The sequence below is a fragment of the Prinia subflava genome, chromosome Z, assembly GCF_021018805.1.
Source record: "Prinia subflava isolate CZ2003 ecotype Zambia chromosome Z, Cam_Psub_1.2, whole genome shotgun sequence".
NCBI lineage: Eukaryota > Metazoa > Chordata > Aves > Passeriformes > Cisticolidae > Prinia > Prinia subflava.
Genome location: NC_086283.1, coordinates 80,622,179 through 80,642,228, shown reverse-complemented (window position 1 = coordinate 80,642,228; position 20,050 = coordinate 80,622,179). Strand labels below are relative to the sequence as shown.

The following is a 20,050-nucleotide window of genomic DNA, read 5'->3' as shown; positions in this document are numbered from 1 at the left end:
CATTCTTCTCTGTCTCATAATGGTGTACAAATATCTATTTGCACAGAAACACAATCCCATTTCTATTTTCTTGAACAATCAATCTTGAAACCTCATATGACTTGAAATTTTTGCCAGTGGACAGATGCCCCAGATTTTTCCAGGAAGATCCATTAACTGGTCTGACACACTTTCAAAGGGCTGGTGTAGGGGACCAGACTTATGCCTAGGTTGGAACTTTTGTGCTAACAGTGAAAGGCACCCATCACTGTTGTGATTTGTCTCTAGCTCCTACTACCATGTTGTGAACATGCTTCTCTCTGCTGGCAAAAAGTTCTTTATCTTTTTCCTACAGACAGGGACTCTCTGAGGGGGGAAAATGATGAAACTCTTAGACACCAGTTTCTACTTGATTCATGCCCTGGAAACTTGAAAAGCTGTGCTCGTGGTGAGTCTGACCCAGAGTTTTTGGCGTGTGTGAACCATATGTCTTTTTTTTCAGGTCATTAAAACTGTACTGTCTGGTGACAGAACACAGCACCCATTGGGGTTTTGTGCCTGTGAGGAATGACAGTGCCATCCCAGACTTTCCTCTGATCAGTTAAACACACTCAAGACCCTGGGCCTTCCTGGATGGCGAGTTTCAGAGCACAGATAAATACTTTCTCCCTCTCAGTCAGGCCACAGGGCAACCAGGGCTGGCCTGATTCTTACTTGCCTGTGTTACAGAGCTACTCACCGGCATTGTCTGGCTGCCATGCAAGGCATTGATGGCAGCTTGGGCCTCTGCATGTGAAGAGTATTTCACAAATGCACACCCTGGAAGAGGAAAAAGAAGAGCGTAAGAAAGTCTGCATGGATACTGTGAAATACATCTAGCTAAGTATCCTGTCCTCAGAATAGGCCAATAATATGGTTGTGAAGAAAGTATAACTAAAAAAACATATGTCCTGGTCCTTTTCCAGAGTCCAGACATCAGCAGCCTGAGGACCTCTTAAGACTAAGCTTCTTCCAGAATTCCCACATTGCTTGTACTGAGTACTGATAGACACAAACTTAGCAAGAACATCTTGAGTCTAGTCATGTTTTGACCTCCACAGCTTTCCATTGCAGAATCTTGCACAGTTTTACAATTGATTGGGTGAAAAGCTTTATTTGTATTAGACTTAATGCTGCGTGTTCCTCCCTGTGTGGTTGTGAAATACAATATGGAAGCATGTACAAGTTTCTGGAAAGCTGCACTTACTTGATACAAGCAACCACAGGACAAACATACAGAAAGTGTTCAAATTACTCCAAACCCACAAGGTACCTTATTATATCACTGCTTGGTAGAGCTCTGTGACAGACTGCCCAGAGCTTGTCTTGGCTCCAAGCCACTTAGGTCTGGCAATGCATGAGACACCTTCTGGTGAAGTAGCAGGGGTGGGAGAGGTACCCATGTGTTGATTGCCATCCTGCCACCACTAAAACTTGAATCTTAGTTTTTCTTAGCTGCAAAATCAGTGCCTGAGTAGGTGTTCTCTTCTGGACATTAGAGAAATGTGGGCAGTGTTTCTCTGGCCGGTGTTGTTTGCTGTGCAGGGAAGCTCACACTGAATCCTTACATAAGGTTTTAGGGCAGAAAGGTGCATTTATGGATACGTGCTGGAGTGCACAAGTGATCAACACTTCAAAGGGTTACATGCACTTCTAGGGTGGGGGAAAGTATTGCCAACACTCCCAGCTACAAGCAAACTGACTCAGAGACATGAAGGGTAATTTCCATATGCTAAGGCGGTTTTTGGAACAGATTGAGAGAGATCTGAGAAGTTTTGGCTTCCATCCCCTCCTATTACTACCAACAACTTTTGAGCTTTTAATCAATTTGCAAAGCCCTCTCGGTTTCCCTGAAGGAGTGTAGTTTGCAGGGCATAGGATGCCAGTCTCGACAGTGGGATGCTCTCCTTCAGCTCCTTTGCAGCATCTTTAGAACGTTTTTACATCCTTTTGGATCCCTACAGAGCAGGGTGAAAAATGAATCAATACAACTTGCAAAGTAAAAGAATGAACCCCAAAGGTCCCTAAAATCATCACTGCAGGCTGATAGAAGTGAGATTGAGGAAAGTAGTGATAGCCCCTTCTAAAAATAATATGCAAATATAAAATATCTTACAGTTCACATTGAGAGCTGTTCACTTTGCATCACCCTCTCAGCACTATGCTCAGGCTGTATTTAGGAAAGGGCCAGTGATTATTGCTAATAGTTGGATCTAATTTATAAGGAGCTGAGAGAAGACAATCATAAGAAAATGAGATAGATAAACTTCAGCTGGAAACAATAGGGATCAATTATGACATAATCCCAGCCCAGCATTCCCAGGCTCCTGAGATACTGCGTCTTCCTCTTCATTAATCAGAGATAATCCAGAATTAGAGTGTTTAATTATTTGCAGAGATTCTTTTGTACTTTCTGCCTCTAAAAAGAAGATGCTGATTAGCAAATACACAAAAGCTTTCCAGTTCCAGTCACCAATTTCATTTACAGCAGGATTGCTGTCATGTCAAAAACTTCACTCTTGTTGGGTGAAATTCACCCCTGTGCTGGGGGTCCTGATGGATCAGTGGAGCTGGATAAAGGTGGGAATAAAGGGAGTAGCAGGTACTTATCTTGTTTAATGCCCAGGATGCTAATGAGATCCCTCCTACTGCTTTCTATTAACTGCTTCCAGTAGATTTTGAGGTAGCAGGATGAGTGAAAACCCAGCTTTTACTGGGTTTTCAGTAAAAAACCCCAGCTTTTACTGGGTTTTCAGTAAAAAACCCCAGCTTTTACTGGGTTTTCAGTATTTCAAGGCAATAGCAGAGATACCAACATTTTATCCTTTTTGTTTGAGCATGAAATCAGATGGCTTCTGTACACAACACCAAAAGTGCACATAATCTTCCTTCCCATTGTCACCAGAACTGCCTCCAGGAGCTGGTGAGCTGAGGATATGAGTCATGTCACTCTTCTCAGAACAATGGTGTTCTTTTGACAGGAGCAACTCTGGAGTGTGAAGGGATTTTGACACACACAGAGATACATGTGCTTAAGTTTTTCTTGTTCTTTTGCTTCCAGATTAGAGCTGGAAGGGCTGCCCTGACTGTTTTGTCAGCTTGGAGGAGAGTGAAGAATCAGGCCCTAGGATTGTAATTGCAGAGGGTGGTTAGGCTCTTCCTTTGGAGGGTGCTATTGGAAATTTTTACTTTCTGAGTTATTGAGGCAGACTGCTGAATGGTAAAAAAAAAAATAAAGAGGGAAAAAGAATAGCTTCACAGAGAGCATCAGCAATGAAGACTCAGTGAGTCCTTCTGAATCCCCTTCAGGTCCCTCCTGCACTCCTGCCTGAATCCTCCTGAGCTTTACTTGGAGTGGTGCAGGATCACTCCATCCTCTCCCAGGAAAGACAGGTGCTGCATTCTCCTTCAGGGTGAGAAATTCCTCAGTCCCAGCTCTTCTGCCACTTGGTTCCCTATTCCAGCCACTGTTCCTAGCACTACAACTCATGCAGGAGGTATTTCTGCAGACCCTGAAGGCCATGCCCCGTGGCTCAGGAGAGACCCACGGCTTCAGAAAAGGCTTAGGCAGGTTTTTGGCTGTGCCTGAACTGTGATGGGATTAAACTGGGGAGCTGCAACCCAGCTTCTGAGAGCAGTGCTTGCCCTGGGCTACCTGAAGGGTGTAGAGGTTCACCACAGGGATACCTGGTGGGCTGGGTAGGATTTAAGTGCGTTGGATCTGACTGCTATCTGGAATTTAGACAATCTGCTTAAATCTCAACTGACGTAAAATTTAGGCTTTATGAGTTTTACCCAAAATAAGTAGCTCACAAGCAATGTGTGTCACATATTGGTTTCTAGCAGATGGAAAACATTACAGACTGGGAATAACTTTGTGGGAGTTGTGGCTTGCCTGACTGTCTTCTAAGATAAGGGCACTAGCCTTAAGTGTTCCATTGGACTGACTGCCCTGTGTGCATGTGTGCATGCACGAAACAGTGTGTGTGTAAATTAGGAGCTTCACATTCTCAGTAAATAGCACCAGCAAATGGAAGCTGGTAATATTAACTCTGTCAAGGCTCTGTATTGATTCTGAACAGCTCAGTGAAACGTCAGCCTGAGACTGCAGCCTGCTAGCACTAATAATTAAACTGGTTAGCAATATGGAGCTGCCACTCAGATTCTGTCTTATAATGAAATTGTTTTAGAAGGGAAAAAAAAAAGATAGAGCAAGTATGAAGACAAGACTTTGGGTTGGATCTCCTCTGGAATTTGTTTCTTACAGAACTCAGACTTTATTGCCTTTATTATTACTCTGTTTAACTTCTTTGTCATTAGATTTCATTCCAAGTGGAAGTAGACAGACATGATTTTTTTGCTTTTCCCCAATCTACTGATTTGTTAATTTGACAGTTCATTTGACCATGCTTAACGGTCTGCTGTTATGATGGCTGGAGCTTCTCTAGGACACCCTATCCTACTACTTCCCCATGGCCAGACCCTGTCTTTGGGTGTTATGGAAAGAAAATAACAACAAAACTGAAAAAAAAGGTGCTCACAGCTTATTTTCAGCCATTTATATCAGGAAGGCTGAGCTGTGCTGATGTGTATTGAACAGCTATGAGGCTGGTGTAAAGTATTTTTTCTGTCCACCAGTGATTTGATGGAATAACAATATCTTTCTCCAGTGCATCACTCTGATTTGGATTTTTTTTGCCTCCCTGTTGCAAAAATGTGCTGGTTGATGTTGTCACTTGTCAAAATATCCAGTGAAATAAGAACTGTTGGCAGGACTGGCCTTTTCTGTGGTGTTGCACATGCCAACACAGTTTATGCTATATTATATGCAGATCAATATTTAATGGACACATTATACTGCCAGGAGGAGAGGGTTTCCTAGTCAGATTGAAGTTACTTTACCTACAGACTTATAGGGGAAAAACATGACCTTCCTTCACAAGAGAGAAGCCTCATTCTCACACCTGGGCTGTAGCAGAAGGTCTTTTGTGCTATCAGGCAAAAAAGAGTGGCAGAAGGAGGAATGGCATCTAGTTTTGCAACTAGGTATTTGCGTGTTTCAAACAGTAAATGTGTAACAAGTGTAATACTTAAGCTGGCACCTGTACCCTTGCAGCTGCAATCACTGGCTGGTATGAGTCCATGCAAAGACTGGGTGAAGAAGGGAAGGACCTGCGGCTGGTGGATGAAGATAAGCAGAGGTGATGATGGAGCCAGCGAGTCAAGATGTAAAGTACCAACACTGTTTTTTTTTAAAGAAAGAGTCGTCTTGTTCAGCGGGGTGGGGAGAGCACATCTTGAGTGCACGTAAAGGTCCTGCTCAGAGGGGAGGCATCAGCTTGCATGTAGGGAGATGTGTTTTACAACGTGATTAGCTTTTTCATCTAAAGCACAAGCAGAGAGTCAACAGCAGAGTCAAAATGTGACCTCTGCTAAAGTAAGAGGTGCTGTTCTGGGGGCTGCATGACACTTTTGTTACACCAGAAAATGAGATATAGATGAAGACCAGGGTCTAGGTCAACACAAGCCATCCCTTACCTTTGCTGTTGCCATCGGGTCCCCGAAGGATTGTACACTCCTCAATGTTGCCAAACGCCTCGAATAGCCTGCGCACATCGTCTTCCGACTGCTGCTTATTGAGCATGCCCACAAAGAGTTTTCTGTCTTCTGGAACAAAATAAAGAGATGCTTACCATATTTCAGGAGAGATATGAAAGCCAAGACAGCTCAGTATCACATGCAACACAAACGGTGACTTCACCGAGGTGACACATCTCAGAAGCTGCTAGTCTTTTCAGGTGGCTGGCTCAAAAAACCTTAACAGCCTCTGACTTCACATGAGTGCTTGAAAACAATCCAGCAAATTTTGGAAAAACCAAGCAACCGAAAAACAAACAAAAGTGGTTTGGTTATATATAAATTCTTTATCTGCCTCTTAAAATCTAGGCACCAGAGTCTTCCAAATCAGCTTCTTCTGATCAGTTTTTGCCATCAGTTTGCAGTAACTGAAATGACAACATTGCTCAGACTGCAATCCAAGAGGAATGTGATAAATATAGAATATTGGAACCAAGTCCAAACGAAAAATAACATCAGTTAGTAGCCCTAGCGATACTAAATAAGATGCAGGAAAAAAAAAATAACATAAGCTTTTTAAAATCGGGATCTAATGGAAGTCACAGCCTGTAAACTGGAGATTTGTCATTCATGCCCACTCAGAGACATGGGTCTACAAGTTTGGATGAGATTTTTAATATATTTATGAAGTTCATTTGAAATAAGCCCAAAGTTTTTGAAACTTAAATTGTTTTTTGAAACATAAGGTTAACTTACATGATTGCTAATATCTGAGATAGGTCAGGAAGGTGGAATTTCATACCAAAGCAGGGCATTTTGTGCTAGTGGATAATTATATTCTGAATAAGGATGCTCAATGTGACCCAGCAATGTGCACTCACAGCCCAGAGAGCCGACCGTGTCCTGGGCTGCATCCAGAGCCCCGTGGGCAGCAGGGAAGGGAGGGGATTCTGCCCCTCTGCTCTGCTCTGCTGAGACCCAGCTGGAGCTCTGCATCCAGAGCTGGGGTCCCAGCATGGGAAGGACAGGGACCTGCTGGAGAGAGCCCAGAGCAGGAACTAGATGATCTTCAGGGTCCGTTCAAACCCGAATGATTTATACTTGAACTAAACCAAGTTTGGAGATCCTCATGAGACACCTCCAGAAAATATTGGTGAAAATAAATGATTGTCAAAAGGATCTCAGAGGGGGCTGAATAACACCTCTTGATCAGGTTTCTGTTCAAAGACACTGCCATTACACCCAGAAAAAAAGAAAATTTACATAGTTTACATCGTGTATATAAACAGGCCATTTGCACATGATTCATAAATGTCTTATTTATGATTCATTAAACACTATGTAAATGTGTGAACCAAGAGGGTTTTTTCAGAGCACTTTACAGAGCAGATGTAACTAATTTGAATAAATATATGTAAATATCTAAATAATTTTTTTAATATTAAATTAATTTTTTTAGTGTACAGGTTAACTTAAAGCTGAACAAAACACTGGTTTGCAATAACCCTTTTCTGGTTGACTGGTTTTGTTCACTGAGAAATCACTGGTGTAGGCAATCTGTTCTGCTTCAACCAGTGTTTGATCAAAATTCCCCTCTCTGAGATGCATCTGCACATTGGCAAATTACTTTACAGCCTTGGATGTGAATAATTTTTCATGCAGTGGCTATTGAATGAGGATATTAGGAGCTTTCAACCCTGCAGTTGAGTTATCCACGACAACGAAAAATGTACTGCCCACAGAAAAGCAGGAATTATGTTGCCTTCAGCTAGGCTGCTGAACTAGTAGGAAAAATAGGTTTAGGGAGATACATCTACACTTCTGATAGGTGAGAAATAGCCTTCTGATAGACCTGTTAAAGCAAGAAATATTCCTACTTTATATTGGAATTGATTATGCAGAGTGGCATTTTTAGGTCTTTGCTGGCAACAAAAAGTTCAGATTGTAGTGGTGCCGAAAGCCCCACATAACACCATGCAGCTTGTAGTTGTCCCCACCTCACAAGGAGGTGATTTGGACATGTGAAAGGCTTGTTTTCCCAATGGCCAAAGTGTCCTGCAAAAGAGACTCCAAGATGTGATGTGCAAGCCTTACAGAAGCAGTTGCTGAAGTCCACTGTGTGCTCTGGAGGGTATCTTTAAACCTAGGGCATGACAGTGCTTTAGGAAACCACTCCAGTCCAAAGCCTAAAGGTTTCCCAGATACTGGAAGAAAATCCATCTAGCAAATGGGATCAGCTTCCTGCAAGATATTTTAGGGAAGAGGAAGATCAGCTGTAAAGAACTAGGAATATGATTGGCAAAAGATTTTGCCTAGAACTTTGTGTCTGTTAAATACTTCTAGCACAACAGAAGAGTGTTGTATTGTACTTTATATGGCTTCCCCTGTTTCAAATAAGCTGCATCAGCAAAAGCACTCCTATGGCTGTGTAACTGTTTTCACCAGAGCTTTTGCTAATATAAATGTATAATTTAAAAAAAAATTCACATCCCTCCTCTGTCAGCAAAACTGTCTAGTGTGGAACTGGTCTGAAACTGCCTTGTCTGGTCTAGTTTATGCAAAGCTAAAACCAGGTGTTTTAGGAACCACTCAAAGTATTATTTTATCATCCCCCCACCCTGCATCTTTGAAGTACACGGACTGTACTGGCTGGCAGATAATTGGTGCTTTGGTGAGCTGCCCATGAGATGGTCATCAGACCATCAGGAGCAGGCTCTGTCAAAGGGGATGATCACCTTTCCCAGAAACTGTTTGTCCAGGGGAGATGGCGTGAAGTGGATCTCCATGGACAGCCACTGCTTGGACACCATCTCCAACCCCATCTCCAAATCAGCATCCTATCTCCCTCTTGAAAAACAGCACCCTGTGTAGTCAGGGTATTTGTATATCTGCCATCTCAGAACTCTACACAATTGCACACTAGACTGATAAAAACTGAGTCGATGTAACAAGTTTTTTACTTTCAGTAGTTTCTATAACCAAGTGCTGCGTTTGCCTCTCACATCCCAGTTCTTTCAGGGAACTCAACATTGTGTTTTGAAAACACTTTTCACATACCCTGAGTACAAAATGTGAGGGAAGAATCCAGCAGAAGAGAGCATCCAATGTGTTCCAGGTCTGAGCTAATGAGTTTATTGTATAATGGTCCTTTATGAGCCTCTTACATCCTGGGCATCATCATTCATTATTCTTCCACATTCCCGCCAAAAAGTGACATGCAATGCACCAAGACAACTACTTCTGATTTGTAAATATGTCTAAAAAAGGCCATGAGCTTGCAAGAATCAAATGAAGATATCATCTGCTGATATCATCAAGGTGTGTCTTGAGCACATGTGCACACCCCTGATGCTCCTCACCAGACATTTCCAGAGTGCTCCAGTGAGACTTGAGGGCACTATATCCTACTAAAATCAGAGTATTAGGCTTCACACAAGCCTGGAGCAGTCCTAGGTCATGCTGTCCCTAAGCTCTGCCTGCCTGTAGGGTCATCTCTACCAAAGCATATCACTATCCTGAGTCCCATGCTTCCTTCTTTTTCAGTGAGACATCGTTCCAATTACATGTGTCTCAGGATCCACATCTGAATTTCAGAGCACTAGGCAGACTCAGTCCCCTATGTCCTCCCTTGCCAGGCTCAATGCTCAATGCCATTTCAGACTGTAGGACTGTGGGGCAGAAACCCTTCAGATTAGGGTTTGAAAGACCTGGGTCCCAGAATAAAATGAACACACAGTCAAGGAGAACAGAAATATCATTGTCAAGGGCAGAAGAGAGGGATGAAAAGAGGCCAGGCATGAGTCCATGATCAGGGACATCCCCAGCATAAGCTGTGGACATGACCTTGTGCTGCAATGTAAACTGGCCTGTGGCCATGGAGAAGTTGTTGTACCTCACAGTACCACAAAGTCTTGCTCAATGGAGATGGGCACCCAGGAGGAGCATCCTCCATCTCCTCCCTAGGAGGGGAACGAAGACAGCTTACTCAGCGTGTCTCAGAACAGGTGTGATGGAAGGAGCCTATTTCATGTAACCTCCTCAAGGCCACACATGGCTGTGCATCAAGTATTTATTCATATCTGAGTGTCTTCCCTTTGCTTTTGTGAGGAAAAATCTGTCCAAATTTCTGTCTATTACATTCTCTCAAGTCACAATTTCAGTTTCTATCTCATCTGAGGACTCCCCACTAGCCTTGCTGCAGTGAAAGCCCTAAAACCAGCACCACTATCAGCAGTGACACTGCCCTGCAACATTGCAACTGAATATGGTGTCCATGTGAGTCTCTTCTCCTCATGTTTTGTCTTCCTTCATTATTATACACCTCATTATCAGTCTTTTTTTCTACAAGCTGAGTCCATCGTGCCTCCTTTGCCATGGAAATACCCAGTCATGTGTGGATGTTTTTATGTGTGGTGGCACCCGGGAGAGCCAAGGAGGTTTTTGCTGATGAATTCAGTTAATATTGAAAATTAAGTTTGTCTCAGGTCTGCCCCATTTCACCATAAACAAATCACAGCTGGTTTCCCTCTTCTTGACTACTCTTCCAGGAATGGAGGCTTGTGCCTGTCAGGAAAAGCTGGCTGCAAGGCACCGTGGTGAAGAAACACCACTTGTCAGATAAATATAGAGCATCTACAGACATCCCTGCAGTGTTTATATGCAGCCTTGGCACCTTCCCCAGTGCAAATAGGGGTTAAATTATTCTCTGTTCTATTTGTATTTAAATGTTATGTTTCCATGATGAGTGTAAGGCAGAGGTGTCAGATGGGCCCGGGCGAAGGAGGCGGCACACGTGAAAGGTGAAATAACACAGCGCTGCAAACCAAGTGCTGAGAGGAGATGGGAAGGGGGAGCACTGGAGCGACGGGGAGAAGGGGGAGGACGGGCACTAATTAAAGAGACAGAAGGGACAATGAGATGCAGGATGTTTGACCCTCGGTGGAGCAAGAGGACAAGAACAAGAATCACAGCAATTGTGGAGGGACTGGGGGAAAATTAGGGTCACTCTCAGGGAGACATGACACAGGATTGTGTTTATCCAGATAGCTCTCGCTAATGTATGTGTGTTCATGGGGGTACATTTAGATAAGAGTATATAAATGCACTTGTGTTCTAGTATTCGTCACGCAAAACAAAGAGGTTGAATCCTTGTATCAGGAAAGCACAAACAGGCTTTGCCATCTAGAACATGGCTTCTGAGGCCTTGGAAATAAAGAAGAACAGATTTACCATCTCTGTGTCCCAGGCTAATTTATATAGCTAATAATTATTTGTCCCTGCTGCTATTCCCCTCCTTCCCAAACGTGCTTGCACACACAGAAGGGGAGCAGCTGCAGTGCCTTGGCCCTGGCACTGGGAAGGCCTCTAGCTTATCTCCTTGGCACTACATCACAACAAAGCAGCCTAGAGAAGTTTCCTATGCAGGTAAGGGTAAGAACAAAAGCCAGTGCATACTACCAAGTGGCACATTTACCAGAGAGAATCAAAGAAGCAGAGTTGATCTTCCTTGCCCACTCTCCCGATTCATCCTTGGCAGAGAAGGAAGAGGAGATAGCACTGAGGATGCTCCCCACATGCACAGAACCAGAACGGTTTGGGTTGGGAGAGACCTAAAAAGGTCTCCCATTTGGTCCAAGCCCCTGACAGTGAGCAGGGGCATCCTCAACTAGAGCCGGTTGCTCAGAACCTTGTCCAATAGGATCTTGAAAGTTTCCAGAAAGGATAAATCTATAATCCTTCTGGGCAGCCTATGTCACTGTTTCACCAACTTCTTGGTTAAAAAGCTATTCCTTGTAACTAGAGTGAATCTGCTCTCTTTTGTTTGAAAAGCAGGAGCCTTTATCCTGTTGCTACTGTCTATATTCAGAAGTCTGTCTCCACTTCTCATAAGCATCCTAAAGTATTTAAAGACCTCAGTAAGGTCTGCCTGAAGCCTTCTCCAGGCTGAACAATCCCAGTTCTCTCAGCCTGTCTTCATAGCAGAGGGACTCCAACCCCCTGATTATCTCTGGATAATCTGTGTGGCCTCCTCTGGATACCCCATAACAGGTCCACACCATTCTTATGGCAGAGCTGCATGTAGCAGTCTCAAAAACACAAAAACAACCTCACAAAAACAGAAAAGAGGGGCAGAACCACCTGCCTTAACTTTCTTTTTATGCAGACCAGGACAGGGCTGGTTTCTGAGCTGCAAGAGCCCAAATTTGACTCGTGCCCAGGCTTTCATCCAGCAGAACTTCCAGCTCCAAGCACTGGGATCAGGCATATGCCAAAGTCACAGTGGTGAAAAGGAGCTATAAACCTCAGTTTCTTTCAGACGGTCATGACCAAAGAATCTCCTCAGGTCAAAGAAGGAAGAAGGAGCTTGAGAGAGGAAGGGTGAGCTGCAGATGCCCTGAACATTATGAAAGTTTAGTTTGAGATCTGAACTCAAATCTGCAAGCTCAAACCTGTCATTCTTTTGAGCCAGAGTGCCTCACCACTCCCCTTAACCTGTGCTAATCAGGTGATCAATAGGCTAAAAGCAGGGCATTTCCCAGGGCCTGGGTTTCACACTCCTATTGCCATTTTCACAGCAGTCCTACAGCTATGTGATGATGATTACCACCCTTTCCACAGGGGAAGTGATTATGAATTCTGTTGTAGCTAATTGTAAATTAGCTAATTATCTTCTCTGTGGTACCTTGCTGGAAAAGGTTTTTTGGTGTTTCAAAAATTAGGATGGGGAAAATCCAACAAGATTCAAAAGCCCAAATAACAAAAAAACAGTGCTACCTAACTCCAATAATAATAGCAAACAAACCCTCCTTCCACCTGCAGCTCCTATTTGGCCTTTCTCCTCCTCCTCCCCATATTAAACAAGACCCTTAAGGGGCTAATTCTGCTACAGGCTTTAAAATGTTTGCTGAGTTCAACTCTTCCTTGCTGTTAGGTGTTGTGGGGCATCCCTAATCACATCTTAGCAGGACTGATTTCTTTGCACTGATCTCTCCCCATCCTCCCTCTCTGGTTTGGTTTTACTTAACAGATCCTTTATATCCCATACGTTAGCAGATATGATTGCACAGCTGCTGGTCTCCAACTGCTGGAGACAGAGGCTTTGAGACACCTGGGCCAGAGAGAATAACAGCTAATCTGAACAGCTGTGTGATGGGGACAGGCGCAAATGAACATAAACCCAGGTGTGGGAGAGTAATTCTCCCATGCAAAGAAGGAAGCTTCATCCCACAGGTGCACTGGTTTCCACTGTTGCACGTCAAAAACTTAGTTTGAAGGATTTCTCTTACTTAAATTGCTTGGCTGCACTCTGAGCCTTGACTTGGACATGGATCCTGTAAACAGAGTGAAAGAACAGCTGAACAAGAGATGGAGAGTCTGTCTGACTCTGTTTGCTGTCTCTGGCAACAGGCAGCTGTGGATATCTAGGGAAGAGTAAAAGAATGGGGAATTTTGTTGATCCCCCCGCAGATATTCTCCTAGAATACAGTGCTCTGCAATTGAGGGAATTCTGGACTCTGCAGTTGTATTATTTTTGTGTTTGTTTTTGTGTTTGTTTTGTTCCATATGTAGTAGTTTCTGAAGTGTCTTTCTTTGATGTAATTGTTCAGTGGACTTTTGAACCCATGTGTGTTTGTAAGCATCCAGCACATCCTGCAGCAAGACATTCTGCAGCTTAAGCATGCACTGAGTTAGGTACTTCTTCCTTCTGCTTATTTTGACCATGCCACAAACTATTTTCGACAGATAGAACCTAGATCTTGCTTTGGGAAAGAGTAGAAATCATTCCTGATCCAATTATGGAAGAGTGGACCCATGAAGATATTCAAGAGCTTGGCTCAAGCTCTTTTCTGTACATTTCAGACTTTTTTTTGGGACTTCTGAGTCCCTTCTTAAGCCACGCTTTGGAAACTATGGAAAGCAAAATCACATTTCTCTTAGAGTGATTTGTTATGTCTGGTACCAAAGAGATAGATGACTGTGCAGTTACTGTTATTAAATACTTATATCTCTGCCAAGGACAGCAGTCTCAGTGGAAATATGGGCTGCATAAATTTCCCTGTGAAAAAGGCAGCCTCAGTTTCCCCACCTGCAAAAGGACTAATTGGTGTTTGCAACTGGCAAGACCTGACACTGGTGAGGTTTGCCATACTCACAAGTAGTCCTGGCAGAAACCATGAAATGTACATGGCAGGCTGGGAGTTAGATCTGTGGCTGAACCCTACAAAGGTTTCTATCAGATTTAAGTGGCTGGAGCTTTCTCAACTGCTTTTCATGCAAGAGCATGGGGGTAAGTCAAGGCAGGGTTTAGTCCTCAGTAAAACCTACTTTTTAAAATTACAAATAACTGTGACTCTTGGAGTTATCTTACAGGGAGAGATTTTCATGTACTGCCGTAGTGTGACCCCTGAAGACACAGTGATCAAGGTGGTTCTGTTCAAGAGAACACAGAGGCTGGCTGCTGTTGGCCCCGTGAGAAACTGGAAAGAAAATTAACTTGTTGCCAGATGTTGAACCCAATGCCTAAGATTATGTTTTTTAATTAACCATGACTGGACCTATTCTCTTCTTTCAGTGTCCTTTCCTGAGAAGAGACCTGCTATATAGGGAACTGAAAGAGGTCTTTGATGTGCAGCAGCTGGAAACCACATTCAGGTGTTGTCTGGGAGAGCAAGAGTATGAGCAGGATGGAAACAGTGCAGTGCCATGATAAAAAATGGAAGGAGATGGATAAGACTTTTGGAGCAGGAGGGTGGGTGTGGTTTGGGTTTGGCTGGTCTGTGCTGCTGTAGCAGCACCCACGGTGCACCGAAGTGAAACCCAACCACAAACCAAGAGCCTCATCTGGGCAGTTCAGATGAAAAACACACTCAAGCTTCCTCTGTGCACATAGGGTATGGACAAAACTTTGGCCATGGGCCAAGCAAACCCTGCCATGAAGACATAGTTTAAACAATTCTAACAGCAGACTCTTGTACAGCTGCAAATATTATAACCCCAAGACAAATATCTGACTTGCTGAACAGCACCGTCACAACTGTCCATTGCCAAGAGATGCTATTCCCTGTGCAGATCTTAAATGACAGGTTTTATGATGTTTGATATTGAGCTGGGAAAACAACTTGAAAAGATCCATTTTATTTGTAGCTCTTGCTTAGGAAAGCTGTTGGTGAGAAAAACCTAAAACCCCATGCCAGGCAAAGCATAAAGCTTCTGCCTCTGAACTGTGCCTCACAGCTCATAATTCTTCTCCAGTCATTATCTGAAACACACAACTGGAATATTTTTGAGAATTACTCCTGAGGACGTGCTTTTTAGGAAAAGACTTGGGAGTCAAAATCTGGTCTTTCTAAACTCAACCTATAGCCTAAATATACACTTTCTTTTCACAATATTGTCACAACAGGAAGAATATTTGAATCCAAATCAACCTTTGAATCACAAAAAAAGGTGAAAATTAGACCTCTTTCCCTAGCTATTAGCAGCCTGTTCTTACAGTTCCCATTTCCTGGGAACAACCCTGGAAATATTCTTGGGAGAAAGCACCTAAGGAGACCCAGCACGGAAGAGTAGATGTGTTCAGCTGTGCTTTGTCTAAACTTCACAGGAATGTGTATGACTGTTTAGGCTCCTTCCTCCTGTGAATCCACAAATATTATCTCAGCCCAGTTTGATAGATTTCCAGAAGAAGAAAGAGATGAAGGAGAAGACTGTCTTGTACTATCAAATGACACCTCAAATGAACACTGATTTATGGTTTTGCACTCATCTTTCAGAGGCAGCTCAGATTTGAATACAGCTTCTACTGCCTTTGGTTCTGGGGAATTTAACAGATCTTAATTCCTATGTGTAACATCCCCTTTTCACTCTGTGGCCACACAAGGTTGAGGCTGAGCCCGAAGGGCCATTTGGTTTTCACACTCGTTCAGAGCAAAGCTTAGAAGCTTCTTGACAAACTCTGCAGGGTCAATGGTGTCAAGACTGGTATGTCAGGAAAATAAGTTTCAGTTCCTAAACTCATCTCACTGGTGACCTGTCGAAGATTTGAAACCTTTTCCAGAAGCCTAGAAGGCCAAGACATTAATCTGTGGTAGCAGTCCAGCCTTGAGCACTGAGGACTATTGAAACAGCATAGGCATGGGCATGAAGGGGGGTGGGAAGGACATATTTTCTCTTGCAGGAGTTGGGACGACATTTCAGATCAAATTAAACTTCAGTTTTTAAAGACTTCAGTGGAGGTAATTGAAACACTTTCTCACAATTGCCTGAACCTAAGTGTTATCTCTCTTTTCCTCTATATATCATCCCTTTTCCCCCAAGTCTGAGACAGCCCCGCACGGCCACAGCCTTCTTAATATTAAAGACGGTGATTAAATGGGATTCGCCAAAAGACAAAGGGCTGAAAACCTGCCAATTGTTAATCCCTCCTTTGCTGTGCTTAAAAATTCCATTTTCTTCATTTGAAGAAAGGAGGGGGGAAGAAAAGAGAATTATACGCCTATATCTAATTTAAATTCTGGTGTCGCGGGTCCTGTTCCCTTCTCCCTCTCTTGACGTCTGAATATATTCCTTTATTACCATTATTACAGCTTTCTGATTGCATTAAAATTCATCCACACACTTCTCTCCACATTCCACTTTTCTTTTGCCAGTTTTTTTGCTAATTCTCTTTTTCTCTCCCCCCTTTTCTCCCCACTTTCAAATTATACAGAATGTCATTAAAGATCTCCACAAAATGCCTCAACTCCTTTCTCTATTGCTTTTATAAACTTGCTGGGGTTTTTTTTTCCCTCTCCATCCCCTCATCTACAAACAAAGAAAATGAAGAAAAGGCAAAAGAAAACAATAATAAAAAAGGAATCCAAGCAGCACATCTCAGAGGTCTCAATAACACCTTTCCTACTTCATACAGCTCTTAGCCTAATGTTTACTTCAGTTATGAAGCTGTATTTCACCCAGAAGTTTTGTGCATTATTTGTTTGATGTTGTACCTGGAATCCTTAGTTAAAATCAAAAGTGGAATTTGCCAGGCTATGTTTATGAGCTTGTAAAGAGATAGTCTTGCCTATAACTGTGAGCAGAAAAATAAGAAGACTGGGGGAAAAATAATTTCACCCTGCTTTATGGAGCAAGAGCTGAAATCCTGTAAGGTTTTGCTTATGGATGTGAGCAGTGAAGCTGGGCATGCAGTGCATGTGGCCAGTTGCAGGTGAATAGTACAAAATCTGAATGCCAATAGGATCCACCCAGTTAATCTTTCAAACATCCCACTGACTGCTTAGACACCCTAACAGTGACTTTTTTTCCCCACAAGGCAGGTCACCTAAAAAGACAGCATAACTTTTATTAAACCAGTTTCAATCTATCTGGGTGGAAGTCCCATTTGGAAGATTTTATTCATAAAAATGAAGGTGAGAATTGGACTCTGCTTCTATATAGAACACACCTGCATATGGGCAGCTGAACAGTAAGGTGGAGGCACATGACCTGCTGCAGTGTGATTATACTGGGGTGTCTGTTCCTCCCAACCTGTCCTTGTGACTCTCCTAGCCCAGCCGGCTGGAAGAAGGCGCTATTATGAAACTTTAATTCATTCTTGCCAGTTTTTCCCAGGGTGCCTAAGTAGGTTTTTGTTATTGTTGGGGTTTTTTTGGTTGGTTGTTTTTTGAGGTTTTTTGGATATTTTTATTTTTGCTGTTGTCACCCTCAATTACACTGCTATAATGAAATGATAGAAACTGGATGAAAAATGGGATTTTTTTTCTGTAAGAAATACTGATGTCTCAAAAAATGTACTTCCACTTTGAATTGGAGAGGCCAAAGTTCTTGTGAAACGGAAATTCTTCAGTTGTGAAATGTTACAGGGTATTGTCTCAGAGGAATAAAAAGCCTTTGTCTTAATAACCTCAAAACATAAAATATATAAAGCAGAATGGCTGCGGTTTTTAAGCCAGACAAAAGAAAGTATATTTTCACACACTATATGAATGAATAAAAGACATTTCTGTCATGGGATGTTGCTGGATGCAGAAGTCATAAATTAGCTCCGAGGCGAATGAGACAGATTAGTGTTGGTTATGTCCACTCAGTGCTATAAAACATGAATATCCAGATGCAAAATCTATCTTAGTCACTAAACCTCTGTCTGCTGGAAGCCACAGGGTATTAGGAGAAGGATCACTCTTCATAAAAGCCTTGTTCCTACTGTTTCTAATGGGCACTGTTGGAACAGAGGATGCTGGGCTAGACAAACCTTTGGTCTAACTCAGAATAGAAGCTAGTGGTATAATACAATACAGACTTGAAACAAAATTAAATCGAAAAGATTGCATGGATTTTTACCTCCTGAAAAGAGAACTCAATGCATTAATTAAAAAAAAAATGTCCCCTGGCAAAAATCTCATTGAAATGAATCTGTTCCAGGGGAATGCTTTGCCAGTTACAAAAATACATGGACTTGACACCTGGTCCTTTGAAATACTTTGGCCAGCTCAGCAAATGACCCAGGAAATGAATGGGTCTGCTTCAGGATGCCACTCAGCAGGATCTGGCCTGACTTATCCACATATTTATTTAGACTGTTACCCTAAGGTGCATCTGAGGAGGAACACTATATTCCAGTGAAGTTACACCAGTGCTTGAAATAAACATTGGGGATTCAGGGTTAGAGTTGAAGCTTATTGGAGTTAATGAAAAAGAGTGCCATGGAGCCTTTCAGGCTTTGGATCAGACTCTTGATTTGCTGAAAGACTGCTCAGATATCCCTGCCACTGCTGGGTACTGCAGATTCTCTCTCTAATGCAGAATGATGTCTTACACCCATGCCAGGAGAGATCTGGTGAGGACAGAGCAGAAGGACATCAAGAGCCTGGACGATGCCCATCACACCTTTCCAGTGCCAGGGTTTGGTAGTCCGGATGTATTTCCCTGTTTCAGCCTGTTTGCTTACATTTCTTTTACCTTTCTCTTGCAGTAAGGAAAAAAAAAACAAATCCCCTGTGAAATCTCCTGCACAGGCAAAACTCATCCCACCTCTGAGTAGAAGACTTTCCTGCAGGTCTCACCTCAAGTTTTAAAACAGTACTGCAGAGCAGTGAAGGAATGCAGTAAAACTGAGATCAGACAGGATGGCCTGAAATGCTAGGCAGGGCTTGCAATAGAATTTATAATCAACACACTCAGAGGAACTTTCCTTCAGTGAGAGTAATATTCAGCACACACTTGTCACTAAGCAAGGCCAGCTGGACCCCAAAAGAAGTTATCCAGAAGGGTGGGATATCTAGAGTCCTTTCTGGAGTCCTCTAGTGACTTTTTTCCACTGCATTTGGGCTGGTTTTGAACTCAGGGGACGCCCATGCCACTGAGCACGTTGAGCCAAAGATTTCTCCTCTTGGGGAAAGCAAGGTTGCTTTCTTTGATGTCACTTAGCATCTCCCTATAAACATTTTATTGAGGATTATTTCTTACACCCACCTTCCCACCCCCCCAGCTCTCAACTCTGACTGGCTTTAAATGCCAGTGTCATTTCCATCCGCTGACAGAGCTCTTTAACTGCGGCGCCGAATGGCATTCGCTAAAACCAACTAATAGAAGGAAATGAGGTTAACCTTTAAGAAAGGTGAAAACGAGCGGGGTGCTATGCCAGCAGTAAAGAATTAGTTCATAAACAGCCTCTTGCTGCAGAGGCAGTTTAATGCAGCCACTGGTGCTGCTGGCAGTGCTGTGGACAGGTGGGTCTCAGGGGTGAGCTTGGTCAGGAAAAGGCTCGGCACCTCCACATTCACAGTTTAGTCAGCCCTTCCCTGGTGAGCCTGCTGGGACAGTCCCGCAATTCTGATCATGGCTGCTGTGGTCTGAAATCACAGCAAACAGGTGTTGGTCATAGTGGATGCCTGTGACATAGTGGCTGGCACCTGCAAACCTTTTCTCCATCCTCTTCCTTGCAAGAAGATGGGAGTGCTCAGGGCGAAATCCTGCCTTGTCTGTCTCCTTGCTGAGTTTCTCCTTTCCATCAGTCTTTTTAAATCCTTCTCAGCTCAGCCCAACACTACCTAGTAACTCTTACTGACTGAATGGGGGCTCTCTTCTGTAAAAGTAGCGTAGCTGGGTGGTCTTGAACTATCTGAAGGAACCATTATTGTCCTTATGTTTTCCTTCAGGATTAATGAATTTGTTGTCTTGCTCATCAAGGGTCATATAAAATCCTGGCTTTAAACCACACCTTGATCTTCTATGTGCCACTCTTGAGCTCATACCTGAAACTCTTTGCCTGCGACAAAGGTGTTGAACTTTGTCGGATGATATTTTTCTTAACAGCAGGTGAGTCTTAATAGGGGGAAACTCAATCCCTTACCAGTATGGGCAACAGAAGGAGATGCAGCACAGTGCCATGATGGGAGCAAGACAGATATTTGTCAAGCAATTTTCTACTGACAGTGCTCTGCTTCATCTAATTTTA

The 20,050-nt window shown here is 43.1% G+C and overlaps 1 protein-coding gene across 50 annotated transcripts in view; it reads right to left on the bottom strand.

Annotated features, from left to right (window-relative positions):
* Positions 1-20,050, bottom strand: part of CELF4 (CUGBP Elav-like family member 4) — a 676,060-nt gene that overhangs the window by 74,269 nt on the left and 581,741 nt on the right. For 24 of the 50 annotated variants that reach the window (XM_063422567.1, XM_063422590.1, XM_063422542.1 and 21 more), the window contains 2 exons: positions 5,557-5,682; positions 719-798 (listed from right to left, as the gene is read on the bottom strand). In XM_063422567.1, the coding sequence (XP_063278637.1) occupies positions 719-798; positions 5,557-5,682 (206 nt within the window). Of the gene's footprint in view, positions 1-718; positions 799-5,556; positions 5,686-19,661; positions 19,679-20,050 lie in introns of all 50 variants that reach the window. The other 26 variants (XM_063422543.1, XM_063422561.1, XM_063422583.1 and 23 more) reach the window with 2 other exon arrangements.